The sequence below is a fragment of the Mobula hypostoma genome, chromosome 6, assembly GCF_963921235.1.
Source record: "Mobula hypostoma chromosome 6, sMobHyp1.1, whole genome shotgun sequence".
NCBI lineage: Eukaryota > Metazoa > Chordata > Chondrichthyes > Myliobatiformes > Myliobatidae > Mobula > Mobula hypostoma.
The window spans coordinates 115,210,586-115,224,428 of NC_086102.1; the positions used below are offsets into that span (position 1 = coordinate 115,210,586).

The window sequence follows — 13,843 nt, forward strand, 5'->3', positions numbered from 1 at the left end:
CTTTCAGGTGAAATATTTCCTCTCACTGGGTGCCCAGTCTCGAGCACTGGAAGCAACAATTTTCTTAAGGTAGAAGTATTGTAAATATACTCTTGATAAGCAAGAGAGTGATAGATTATCTCATACCTTATACCTACTTCTGCTTCTGTCTTCAGGGATCTTAGAACATGTACAGCAAGATCCCTCTGTCCTCAGTACTTCGGAGGGTTCTCTCATACATATTAGACTCATTGGTCTTCCCAATATACAGTAAATCATCTCACATTTTTCAGGATTAAATTCTTCCTACCATTTCTCTGTCCATCTTACCAACTCACCAATGTTGTTTCATAGCTGAGGTTGAATCTCTCACTAGTAACATCATCACCAATGTTTTTTGTCATCTGGGAACTTCTGATTCAAATCTCCTACATTACTATTTAGATCCTCAATGTAGTGTATGTAACAATTGTAAGGGTCCCAGTAGACTACTGCTTACAGGCTTCCAATCTCAACATCAACCTTCCTCTTATCACCAAGCCCTTATGGTTCTTATATTTTGGACCTGTACATCCTTGGGAAACTGAAAATATTTGGTGCATCTCTTTAAATCCTCACCAATTTTTATCAATGCACCTTAGAAATTATCCCAATTGGATGCATCATCGCTTGGTATAAAACTGCTCTGCCTGAGTTAGCAAGAAATTGCAGAAAGTTGAGGACACAGCTCGGCACATCACAGAAACCAACCTCTCCTTTGTGGACTCCACTTCCCACTGCCTTGGTAAAGTAGTCAACATAATTAAAAGTCCCAACCACCCCGAACATTGCCTCTTCACCACCCCCCCCCCCCGCTTCCATCTGGCAGAAAATATAAAGCCCTGGAAACACATACCACAACTTCCAACAGATGAGTATTCAGACAGGATTTCCTCTGAACAAATACTTGCTTGGGTTTCTGAATAGACTTATAACACTTCTGGGTGTTCTGGATAGGTTTGTTCCATTGAGGCAGGGAAGGATGGTAGGGTGAAGGAGCTGTGGTTGACAGAAGATGTAGAACATCTAGTCAAGAGGAAGAAAGAAGCTTACTTATGGTTTAGGAAGCAAGGATCAGACAGGGCTCTATATATTTACGGGGGAGCCAGGAAGGAGCTGAAGAATGGACTTACGAGAGCTAGAAGGGGGCATGAGAAGACCTTGGCGCATTGGATTAAGGAAAACCTCAAGGTGTTCTACGTGTATGTGAAGAACAGGGCAACTGCCAGAGTGAGGGTAGAACTGATCAGTGATAACAGAAAAAAATGTCTCTGGAGTCAGAGGAGGTACGAGAGGTCCTTAATGAATACTTTGCTTCAGTATTCCCCAGTGAGAGGGACCTTGACAATTGTGAGGACTGCATAAATCAAGCAGATATGCTTGAACATGTTGATGTTATCCTGATGCACCTGTGGAATTGCAAACTCTTTATCACTTTATCAGCATCACTCACCATGTAGCTGTTGAATGCATTGGAGTCATCATCCACCATAGAGATAAGCTCGCTCATGACATGATGGAATGGAGCTATCAGTCTTCTCATCGTTCCATCCAGATTTTCAAACTGCCGCTTCCCATAGGTCATTAGTCCAACCATGGAGCCCAGTGCGGCGCCCTGGTGAAACACATTGCAACAAGGAGCAGTGAGTGGCAGCTACACCCTGACATAGTATCCAATCGGTCATCACAGAGGGATTTCTGGGGTTATGCAGCTGGACAGGTGGAGGAGAACAGGGCCCTCACTTATAAGGTGGCATCAGCGAACAACACTACCAATGGCGTCATCCTCAAGGTGGGTCACGAAGCAACTCCTTTCACTTCTTTTTCACCTTTTTATTTCGGATGTGGTTCTGCTACTTTTGGAGCCTGTTGTCTGTATGCTGGCAGTGTGTCAGTCAGGTGATCTGTCTCCGAGAGAGTCCCACAAGGCTGCAAGCAAAGTGTGCATTATGGAGGCCAGGAAGCTAGGAGATGGGGCATGAGCCCACGATCGACTCCGTCTCTCGCCAAATAAAGCGCTGAGGAAGATTGAAATCATCAAAGCGGGTGTGGAGGGCGAGTGAGTGTTCAGCTCTGTCTCCCAACCTCGCATTCACTGCTGCCGGAACAAAATGTCTGCGTGTGACAGCCTCTCTCACCCTCCCACTCGCTGCTCCTGAGGGAAGATCCTTGTGTTTGAATGATCTCACTCTCTCCATCGATGCAGTCGGAGGATGGTGCCAGAGCAGGGCCTGTGGATTGTCGACTCTAATTCAAGTACGATGTGTTTCTGGTTTCTGCTTGCTCTTATTTTTGTTGCCAATTTGGTCGATTTTGAATCGGGGTGGCCTGATGATAACGAACACTGAGCTGAGCTGACCCCAACACTAACCATACAACTTGGGGAGGAAACTGGAACACCCAGAGAAAACCCACACGGTTATGGGGAGAACATACAGACAGCGACGGGATTTGAACCCCGATCCTTGACCGCTGACACTGGCACTTGTGAAGTGCTCGTGCTAATCGTTATGCCACTGTGCCATCCAGTACAGGCTGTTAAGAAATTTGATGCAGTTGAATGAGAGTGCCAGAAAAAGCCAAAATTACTAATTCTGGTCGAGACAAGTAATTTTTAGGGAAAATTGCTTCATACTTTAACATCACAGAACATGCAGTTCACAGGAGATGTCCTCAGTGACTGAGTGAAGCTACCTTTTCAATTCAAGGTACTTAGTTTAAACTATGTACCCATTCATTTATTTTTCAATGGACAAATCACACAAATGTTAGATGCACCTATCGATAATTTTCGGATAAAATCGCACCCATTGAACAGAGTCACTTCCAGGCCCAGTTCATCTGAGCATGCGTGACATCTGCTCTGTGTCAGTCAGGAGCTCCTCTTGTTACTACCATCAGAGAGGAGGTACAGGAGCCTGAAGACACTCAATGTTTTAGGAACAACTTCTTCCCCTCTGTCATCAGATTTCTGAAAGAACAATAAACCAACCCATGAACACTACTTCACGATTTTCACTCTCTTTTTGCACAACTAATTTACTTACATTTCTTATTGCAATTTATAGTATATTTTATGTATTGCACTTGTTACGTACCCCGTAACTGGGTTGCCAAACCAGCAGAAATGGACCACTCAGCTGGTGTCTGGATTACTGGAACTAAGAAAGTTTTATTAAAAAAATAAGCAACACAGTACTCTAATAGTAAGGATATAAATGCAACAGGTTAGCAATGAATAAACACACACGTACACAGAACTAGGATAATAGGGTCAATCAGCTCTATCGCAGTCTAGGGGTAAAATGATCAATCACAAGTGACAGAGTTCAGTTTAGTTCAGTTCGCAGTAATCGCCGTCGTGCCGCTGGGGAGAGAGAGAGAGAGAGCGAATGCTGATATTCAAATCGGATTCAACAGACCTTTGATATTCCTCACAGTTAGTAACTTGTAATGTCTTTGTAATGTCTTCTGAGGTCACCGACTGTGACCCCTCCATTTCAGATACGATCGTTCTTCTGCGGTGAACCCGGCACCCAGGCAAGGGTAGACACACACACCAGGTTCCCGCCGACCGTATCTTTCCACCCTGTGCGTCTATGGCTGGTCCCGCAACCAGACCTCCAAAACTCCCACCGACTTGTGGGGGGCACACCGCTTCCAGGGTCTCGTTACCTCGTGGTGTCGTGTGTGGTGTCTTAGTGAACCTGCCCCTTTTTATCCCCCTGCTGGGGTATCGGCTGTCCATCACACTTCAAACAGTTCAGGGTTCAAAAGGAGCCGGTCTTGACAATACTCAGACCGGTGTCTCCTTCCATTAAACTCTCTCGTCTCTTCATTAACATTTCCAAATGCTGCTCCATTGTCTTACTTATCTCTCTCTCCTGAAGACAGGTGGCAGATCAACTGTTGATCCCACTTGTGATAGCACAGGACAATTAACATCTTAGTCTATGTGTACTTTTGTAACCCTCTTTTGTCACACACTGTACTGCTGCCACTAAACAACAAATTTCATGACATATGTCTGTGATCATAAACCTGATTCTGACATCATAGATTAGGCAGCTTGTGTTCTCCCCTTGCTTGCTCATGTTGGAGCTTCTGGATGCAACCAACAAACCACCAAGCGCTTTTGAGAAGACCATGCGTGCTTTGTGCTAAGCCTGACAATGGTTGCCAGTTACAGGGTCCACATCTTGTTCAGTGTCCGCCACCCTCATCACTGGCTGCAGCCTCTCCATACTACACACACCCGCGGCTTGGGACCAACAGTCACATGGGGAGGGGGGGTCTTATGCGCGCAAGGGAGCTCTGCACCTTCGCCAATCTCCCACCCTCCTGCGTTTCCCTGAAATCCAGGGAGTTCCTTCAAAGTGCGACAGCATCCTAGGGATCAAAATAGGCAAGCTACTGCAGCTGGCAACTGCGCAGAGCCAATCTTGTGTGTAGACCACCAAAACTGTGTTCAATCTACTTTTTTTTTTGCAGGAGATCTGATGGATCTGACTAGGAAGTAAACATTGTGCACAACCCACATCCACAAAAACGGGGTGGACAAACAAGTTCTAGAGATGCATGTGTTCTAAGATCATTATTCACCATTCATGAATCATACAGCTGGACTATCGTGAGATTAAACATAATAAAAATGACGTTGTCATTTGGAGATACATAAACCCAAATGCGCCAGTCACATGTAATTTTCAGCCCATCTGAAATGATGTACCAACCATGGCGGCCACAGCAGCAGCAACGGAACCTCCCCCAGGGGCCGCAGTCCGCGCTCCAACGCTCCGGATAAATTCCCGCAGAGGCAAAGAAGCCAGCCTGCCCTCCTCCTTCTCATCCGGCACCATGTATCTGACAAGGATAATAAAAACAAGAAACAGGGATACAATAAAAAAAAGGTGCACAAAAGTCTCAGCAGTTCTGGCAGCAGCTGTGACAAGGAAAACGGGGTTAGTTTTCTCTCTCTACAGATGCTGCCTGACCTGCTGAGTATTTCCAGAATTCTCTTTTTCTTCAGGTTTTCAACATCTGCAGTTGTCTTTGCTGTTCAGTAGAATTAGAAGTAGGAGTCAGCCATGGCTTCCTCCACCAGTCATGGCTGATCTTTACCTTAGTGCACTTTCCTATGCTAATTTCATGTTGGAGACATAAGAGACTGCTGGAACCTGGAACAATGTAAAAAATGCTGGAGGAACTCAGCAGGCCAGGCACCCTTCAGGCAGGTGAAGTCACGGACAGCGGACATGAGAGCATCCATCAGGAGAGTGAACGGATGGAAAGTATCTGGCCCAGATGGCGTGGCTGGCTGAGTACTGAAGACCTGTGCTAATCAACTGGCTGGAGAGTTTACTGGCATCTTCAACCTCTCACTTCAGCAGTCTGAGGCACCCACCTGCTATAAGTAGGCTTCAATCACACCGGTGCCCAAGAAGAACGTGATAACCTGCCTCAAAGACAATTATCCAGTAGCGCTTACATCCACTGTGGTGAAGTACTTTGACAGGTCGGTTATGAAGCACATCAACTCCTGCCTGAGGAGTGACTTGGATCCATTCCAATTTCCCTGCTGTCACAGCAAGTCAACGTCAGGTGCCATTTCACTGGCTCTTCGCTCAGCTCTGGAACGTCTAGACAGTGAAGGTGCATACATCAAGATGCTCTTCATCGACGACAGCTCAACATTCAACACTATCATCCCCTTGAAACTAATCACTAAGCTACAAGACCTGGACCTCGATACCTCCTTGTGACGCACTTGCTTCAATAATAAATATACTTTGAAGTACTCTGAACGTTGAAATGGACGTCAGAGTTTTGGGTCAAGACCCAGCAGACCAGATGAAGACTGAAGTTCCTCCAGCTTCTTGTATGTCACTCAATTTATATCCTTTGATTCCCTTAATATTTGAAACCCTATCATTGTCTTGAATATATAGCAACTAAGCTTCCACAGTCATCTTGGTAGAAAATTGCTGAGAATCACCACCCTCCTGGGGATGAAGTTTCTTACCTTCACTGTCCTGCATGACCATTGCACACAGTGAATGATTGGGCACTAAGGAGTACGATAGAACAGAAGGATCCAGGAATACAGATCTATCGTTCATTGAAAGTGGTGTCACAGGTAATTACTGTCGTAAAGAGAGCTTTAGGCACATTGGCCTTTATAAATCAAAGTTCTGAGTACTGGAGTTGAGATGTTATTTAAGTTGTATAAGATGTTGGTGAGGCTTAATTTGGAGTATTGTGTGAAATTTTGGTCACCTACCTATGGGAAAGATGTAAATAAGATTGAAAGAGTACAGATAAAATTTATAAAGATTTTGCTGGGACTTGAGGACCTGAGTTATAGGGAAAGGTTGAATAGGTTAGGACTTCATTCTCTGGAGCACAGGAAAATGAGGGGAAATTTGACAGAGGTATACAAAATTATGAGTATAGATATAGCAAATGCAAGCAAGTTTTTTCCACTGAGGTTGAGTGAGATTAGAACTAGAGGTCATAGGTTAAGGGTGAAATATTAAAGGGGAACCTGAGTGGGAACCTCGTCACTCAGCGGGTAGTGTTAGTGTTGGATGAGCTGACAGTAGACGTTGTGGATTTGGGTTTAATTGCTACATCTAAGAGAAGTTTGGTTAAGAGCATGGATGGGAGGTGTTTGTAGGGCTATGGACCAGGTGTAGGTCAATGGAACGAGGCAGAATAACAGTTTGGCATGGAGTAGATGGACCAAAGGGCCTGTTTTAGTGCTGTGGTGTTCTATGACTCCATGACCGGCCCCTTACTGTGACTTTTTAAAGACAACAATCATACAAGAAACTTCTTTTCATTTGCATGGTTGTCCATTGGATGTTTGAAGAAAGAATGTGGATGAGACATACATCAGTGGATTTCCTGTTCAAAACTTACTCAATTATTCTTTCTTTAGCATTGAAAGGAGTAAGAGAGTCCAGTCCCAGACGGCTTATGACCTGCAGTAAAATAGATAAAGTGATGTTAACAGACCACAGGAAATGACTTAGCTATTCAACCTCTCAAACCGGTTCTTTCAGTTCAGTAAATAGCTATTCCGTAGTTTAACTATCTTAGTTCCGTCGTGGTGTAACTTTTAATACCTCAGTCTAATAACAAGTTTAAATGGTTGAAAATATAGCTATATATGTATATTAGCAGCAGTGATGTCACCAGTCATTCAGTACTGAAACAGGCCATTTGGCCCAATTCATCCATACTGTCTGGTGGGCGCCCCTCTATATCAACCCGAAGTCCCAACACTTGGACCAGAGTATAGTATTGGGAGTTTGACGAGATTCAGTATGCTACCAAAGACCCTTATAAATTTCTGCAGTCGTGCTATGGAGAGCATTCTGACTGGCTGCAGGATGGTTTTGCGTTATGGAGACTCCAATGCACCAGATCACAGGAGGCTGCAGAGGGTCACAACACTCCCCACCATCTTCAAGGGGTGGTGCCTCAAGAAGGCGGGATCCATCGTTAAAGAGTCCCACCATTTGGGACAAGCCGTCTTCTTGTTACTACAATCAGAGAGGAACCCGAAGACCCACGCTCATTGTCTTAAGTTCAGCTTCTTCCCCTCTGCTGTCAGATTTCTGAACAGGCCATGAACCCACAAACACTGCTTCACTATTATTCTGCTCTATTTATTTCACTTTTTGTTATAACTTACAGTATTCCTGTTATGTCTTGTATCGCTGCCACAAAAACAACACATTTCATGACCTGTGTTTCGTAAACCATATATATATGTTGTAACTGGGTTACCTGTCTGGACACGCCCCTCTGCTGACTGCTCCTGTGGTTCCTCCCACAGACCCCTGAATAATGACGATTGTGTCACTGCTCCTCCCTCAGTCCAGGGCAGATACTTAGCATGGACGTTGCTGTTAATAAAAGCCTTTCAGTATTTACTCTACTTCCAGTCTTTTGGAGTAATTGATAGTGCATCAACGTGTCCATGATAATAAACCTGATTCGGAACCCTTTATCATGGTAACTAGAATTGCACACTGTACGAAGGTCTGACGAAGGCTTTATTTAAGGCACAGCATAACTTCTTTGCTCTTATACTCATTGCCCCAACTAGTAAAGAAGAATATCCCAATCTTTTCCTCAGCAAATTATCAGTCAGTGTTGCCACTTTCACATATCTACTGAGTATCTCCAATATTTTCTGTTTTAAATTAAAATCTCCACCACTTGTTATTTTACAATAATACGGATGGAAGCAGGCCTTTCAGGTCAATGTATCCATACCAACAATGGTGATCAGCAAACAAATCTCATTTTGCCCATATAGCTCCAAAACGCTCCTAACCACACACGGATCCAAATGTCTTTTAGATGTTGTTTTGTACCTACCTCAACGACCTCCTCTGGCAGCTTGTTCCATATCCGGACCACCCTCTGCATGAAGAAGCTGCCCTCCCACCCACCCGTGTCCCTTTTAAAACTTTCCTCATTCATCTTAAACCTATACCCTTTAGTTTTTAGTTCCCCTTCCCTACGAAAAAGGTTATGTGCGTTCACACTATCTATGCCCTTATGATTTTATACGCATCCGTAATGTCACCCCTTGACCTCCTATTCTCCAAGGAGTAAAGTTCTAGCCTGTTCCTCAGACCCTCAAGGCCTGGCAACATTCTTGAAAATCTTCTTTACAACCTTTCCGGTTTAATGATGTCTTTCCTATAAGAGGGCAAGCAAGAATGTACTCAATTCTCCAAGTACGGTCTCACCAACATCTTGTACAACTGCAGTATAATGTCCCAACTCCTGTACTCAGTGCCCTGACTGACAAAGGCCATTGCGCCAAAATCTCTTTCACCAACCCTGTGTACCCGTGATGCTGCTTTCAGCGAACTATATACAGTGGATTCTGGTTAATTGGGCCATTGGTTAATCAGGCAGCCGGTTATGTGGGACAACTCTTAAAGAACAAAAACAAATTGATGAATTGTCAGGATTTCCTTCATTTATTTGGGACACTATACCACTTAATTGGGGCAGGAACTTTGCCGAACAGGTTCTAAGTAGCATCAGTCGTGCACCCCTGTGTGGCCGTTAGATGCTACACTGCGCTTAGAGTGAACAGTTCGTAACTAGCATCAGATGTGTGCCTTTGTGTTCAAAAATAAGTGATTTTTGTCACGGATAGAAGATGAGAAATAAGCAGTAAGAAAATTCAGAGCTGTTTTGCTCACTGTGGTTTCAAGCATTCATCTTGGAGATGCCAGAAACGGCTGAGAGTCAAAATGTAACAATTTTACTACTTCAACAAGTTGGGAACTATGAACAATTTGAAGGCATCAACAACCATTTTAAATGTTAGAATGAAAATGAAGATTTGGAGGATGTTATTGTTGATAGACAGTCTATTATCTGCACTTGGTGTCTGAGTTCATTTTGTTCATTTTATACACTGGATCAATTCCTCTGTCAATTACTATTAGGAACTAATGCACAGTTTTATAGTACTGTAATACAATTGATAGTGTTCTACTTTGTTCTGTATTTTATTTAAATACATAATTTGGTACTCATTTCATCTTTTTTATACCTTTTTGACTATTTCCATGAAACTTTGGCCAATTGGGGCAGGTATTTACTTGGTTCAAAATGCTTTGGTCCCAATGTGTCCCATTTAACCGGAAATCACTGAACTCAGACTCTTAGGTCCCACTGTTCCACAACTCTGCCCAGGGCCTGACTATTCACTGTATAAGTCCTACCATAGTTTGACTTCCCAAAATGCAAAACTTCACACTTATCTAAATTGAAAGCTATTTGCCAGTCTTCTGCCATTTACCTAGCTAATCAAGATCCACCTTTAATTTTTGATGTCTTTGCCGTCTATGATATAACCTTTCTCAATATTATCTGCAAACGTGAAACATGCCTTGTACATTCATATATATACATAAATTACAAACAACAAAGGTCCCAGCACCAATTTCTGTGGCACACCATTAGTGGCAGGCCTCCACTCTGAGAAACAACCTTCACACATCACTCTCTGCTCCTGCCCTTGAGCCCATTATGAATCCAATGATTTAGATTCATTATCTGTCTTCTGTAGATCCTGTGAAATCTAACCTTCCAGAGTAGCCCGTCATGCAGGACCTTGTCAAGGGCCTTCAGAATGTCCATATACAGTAGATAATCTCTATTGCCCTGACCTCATCTATCATCTTGATTACCTCTCTGAAAAACCCTGAGGTTTGTCAGACATGATTTTCCGTGCTGACTATCGCTAGTTAAACTGTGTTGATCCAAACGCTGATAGATCCTGCCTCTCCGAATCCCCTCTAATAACTTCCCCAGCTTGTGGGCATGCTCATGTTTATGATAATAAATTGTTTAATTCCAATCAGTGTTACAGCCTCTACAGAACTTCATTCTGTTGTTTTTGTGAACCTGTTTGTTTTGTTTGAAAAGCATAACTAGTTACCAAACTATTTTGATGAGAACTAAAATCATCAGCCCTGAGTTTTGAGAGCCCACAAAACAACCTGGCATCAAAAGACACCTGACCAAGGGGCAACTGAAGTTGAAAGGGTCGGCGAGGGGTCAATGCCCTGAAAATCCACACGTACCTATGATGCATCCACTCTGCATCTTTGTAGCCCTCCCAACCATTGAGCGCATCTGCAAGGAGCGCTGCCACAAGAAAGCAGCATCCATCATCAAGGACCCCCACATCCAGGCCGTGCTCTTTTCTCACTGCTGCCATCAGGAAGGAGGTACAAGAGCCTTGGGTCCCACACCACCAGGGTCAGGAACAATTATTACCCTTCAACCATCAGGCTTCTGAACCAGAGTGGATAACTTCACTCGTCTCAACACAAACCTGGTTCCATAACCCAGTGAATCACTTTCAAGGGCTCTGCAACCTATGTTCTTAGTGAGTGTTATTTATTTATCATCAACACAGTTTGCCTTCTTTTGCAAATTGGCTATTTGTCAGTCTTTGGGTGCAGTTTTTCATTGATTCTATTGTATTTCTTTGTTCTACTGTGAATGCCCACAAGAAAATGAATCCCAGGGTAGTATATGGTGACATATGCATATTTTTGATAATACATTTACTTTAAACTTTAAATTACATCACACAGAGTAGGCCATCCAGCCCATCAAGTCTGTGACAATTCCAAGGAATCTCTTTCATCTCATTCCTCCCTCTTTACCTGGTTCTACCCCTCACCATTTTCTCTCTCACACGTCCATCAATTCTCCTTTTATTTTGCTATTAATCTGCACTGTTTTATGAAAATGAGAACTAGGGTGTTTTCTGTACACGCTCCAACATAATGTCCAGCTGTTATTAGAGCCTTGGATACTCATTGTTGTATCCAAGGACTGGAGTCAGGAGTTGACTGTGTGGAACAGTTTGATCTGCAGTACAAATATTGCTAACGTTAATCTGTGGTAGAGTTGTATAAGTCCATCGCAGTGAAAGGGATTCAAGTTGACACACGTACCAATCGAATCTTGTGCTCCTCCTCCAGAATAAACAAGTTTTCTTTCTTCATGTAAAACTCTGCAGCGTCCATCATAGCTTTCAGTGGGACGAGGCCTACAAGCTGAGAGCCCACCACAGGCAAGTTCAGATCCTAGGGAGCAAGCACCATTTATCAACTGTGAAAATCGATTAGAAAATAATGCCATAAATCTCTGACTTGGAGTTGAAACTGAAGGATGGCTCCAGTTGCTAAACAAACTAATATCAGAACATTGTGTTGGATTTGGAAGTAGAATTGTTATTTTTCTTATATTTTCCTTGTAATTTAACATTACAGAGAAGCTTCTGGAAAAATAGAGAATCAACTGTACTGTAGCTGCTTGTATTTGTATATATTCACCTTATACACATGTAGAGATGGCACATAATGATGATGAAATGAATGTAACTGTTCAGTGAATTTTCCAGCAATTACAGTACAGTTGTTACTGTATTTTTCTAGAACCTTCTTAGTCTTCTGCAGAAGGTGTCACATCACTTGAATCTGGCTATTTTATAGGTTAATTGTTATCACTGGAATTCTGTTATCTTTAGTCTGAGAGTTCTTGTTGCTCCTAATAACATGGCCCAAGGCATCAAATTTGAAGTCTTGATCTTGACTTTTGAAGTACCTTTGGATCACAAATGCACCATGATCCAACAACTGAGACCGCAATCGTCAGCTATTAGGCAATCGAGCTACAGTACATTGTCTAATAGGAAGCGTGATTAATCTGGAAAGGGCACAGGACAGGTTCACTAAAGATGTTGCCGGGACCTGAGGGCTTGAGTGGGAAGAAGGCCGGTGAGGTATGATCTCATAGAGGTGTATAAAATTATGAGGGACATAGATAAAAGTATGCTCACAGACTTTTCCCCAGATGGAGGAGTCCAATACTCAATAAGAGTTCAAAGTGTGTAGGTTTATGGTGAGAGGCGAAGATTTGAGGTGGACCTGAAGGGCAGGTTTTTAACACGGAGGGTGGTGCATGGGGCAGTAGAATGAGGGTCGGGGCAGTGTAGTGGTTAGCACACTATTCCAGCTCAGGGCAGGCCCATCTGCCCATGGTCACATGGCTTTCCTCCAAGCACTCTGGTTTCCTCCCACATTCCAAAGATGAACGGGTTAGGAAGGGTGAGTTGGCGTAAGTGTTGGCACCACAAGTGCGTTGACACTTGCAGGCATATGTGACACTTCAGTACAGAAAGAAGTGAGTACAATCACAATGTTTAAAAGACATTGGGACAGATCAAAGGATAGAAAAGGTTTAGAAGGATATGGGCCAAACGTAGGCAACTGCAATCAGCTCAGGAAGACACCTCGGTCAACATGGGTGAATTGGGACAAAGGGCCTGTTTCCATGAGCCTACACAACAGCATATGTGCAAGTATTTCCACAATACCTCAGCATCCTTACGGACTTCTTCAAATACTGTGTGCAGTGCAGTCACTTCGAAGTCAAGCAGGTTAGTAGACACCTGGGCAATATTGGCCTCTTCCAAGTACCAGCCAATAGCTTGCACTTTGCTCAGACGTCCTGGCTGCACAAAGCAAAAGAACACGTCACTGAAAGAGTCTCCACATAAATGAAATCTGGGTTCAGGTGACAAGGAGGCATACAGGAGTGAGATAGATCAGCTGGTTGAGTGGTGTCACAACAACAACCTTGCACCCAGTGTCAGTAAGACCAAGGAATTGATTGTGGACTTCAGGAAGGGGAAGTCAGGGGAACACATCCCAGTCCTCATTGAGGGATCAGCAGTAGAAGGGTGAGCGTTTCAAGTTTCTGGGCGTCAACATCTCTGAGGATCTATCGTGGGCCCAACATATTGATGCAATTCCAAAGAAGGCGTGTCAGCAACTGTATTTCATCAGGAGTTTGAGGAGATTACCAAAGACTCTAGCAAATTTCTATAGATGTACCGTGGAGAGCATTCTAACTGGGTTCACCACCATCTGGTATGGAGGGACCACTGCACAGGATAGGAAGAAACTGCAGAGGTTTGCAAAATCAGCCATTTCCATCAAGTGCACTAGCCTCCCCACAATCAACAACATCTTCAAAAGGCAACACCTCAAAAAGGCAGCATCCAGTATTAAGGACCCTCACCACCAGGACGTGCCCTCTTCTCATCTCCTCTCATTGCCACCATCAGAGAGGAAGCACAGGAGCCTGAAGACACACTCTCAACATTATAGGAACACCTTCTCCATCAGATTTCTGAACGGACATTGAACTGACATATGAACAGTATCTCACTATCTTTGCTCTTTTTTGGACTAGCTAAGTAATT

At 43.6% G+C, this 13,843-nt stretch overlaps 1 protein-coding gene across 1 annotated transcript in view; it reads right to left on the bottom strand.

Moving 5' to 3' along the window:
* ftcd (formimidoyltransferase cyclodeaminase) overlaps positions 1 to 13,843 on the bottom strand; it is a 54,786-nt gene that overhangs the window by 13,017 nt on the left and 27,926 nt on the right. The window contains exons 6-10 of the mRNA XM_063051514.1: positions 12,953 to 13,090; positions 11,529 to 11,660; positions 6,940 to 7,001; positions 4,752 to 4,881; positions 1,472 to 1,633 (exon numbers count right to left, since the gene is read on the bottom strand). Of these exons, the coding sequence (XP_062907584.1) occupies positions 1,472 to 1,633; positions 4,752 to 4,881; positions 6,940 to 7,001; positions 11,529 to 11,660; positions 12,953 to 13,090 (624 nt within the window). The remainder of the gene's footprint in view (positions 1 to 1,471; positions 1,634 to 4,751; positions 4,882 to 6,939; positions 7,002 to 11,528; positions 11,661 to 12,952; positions 13,091 to 13,843) is intronic.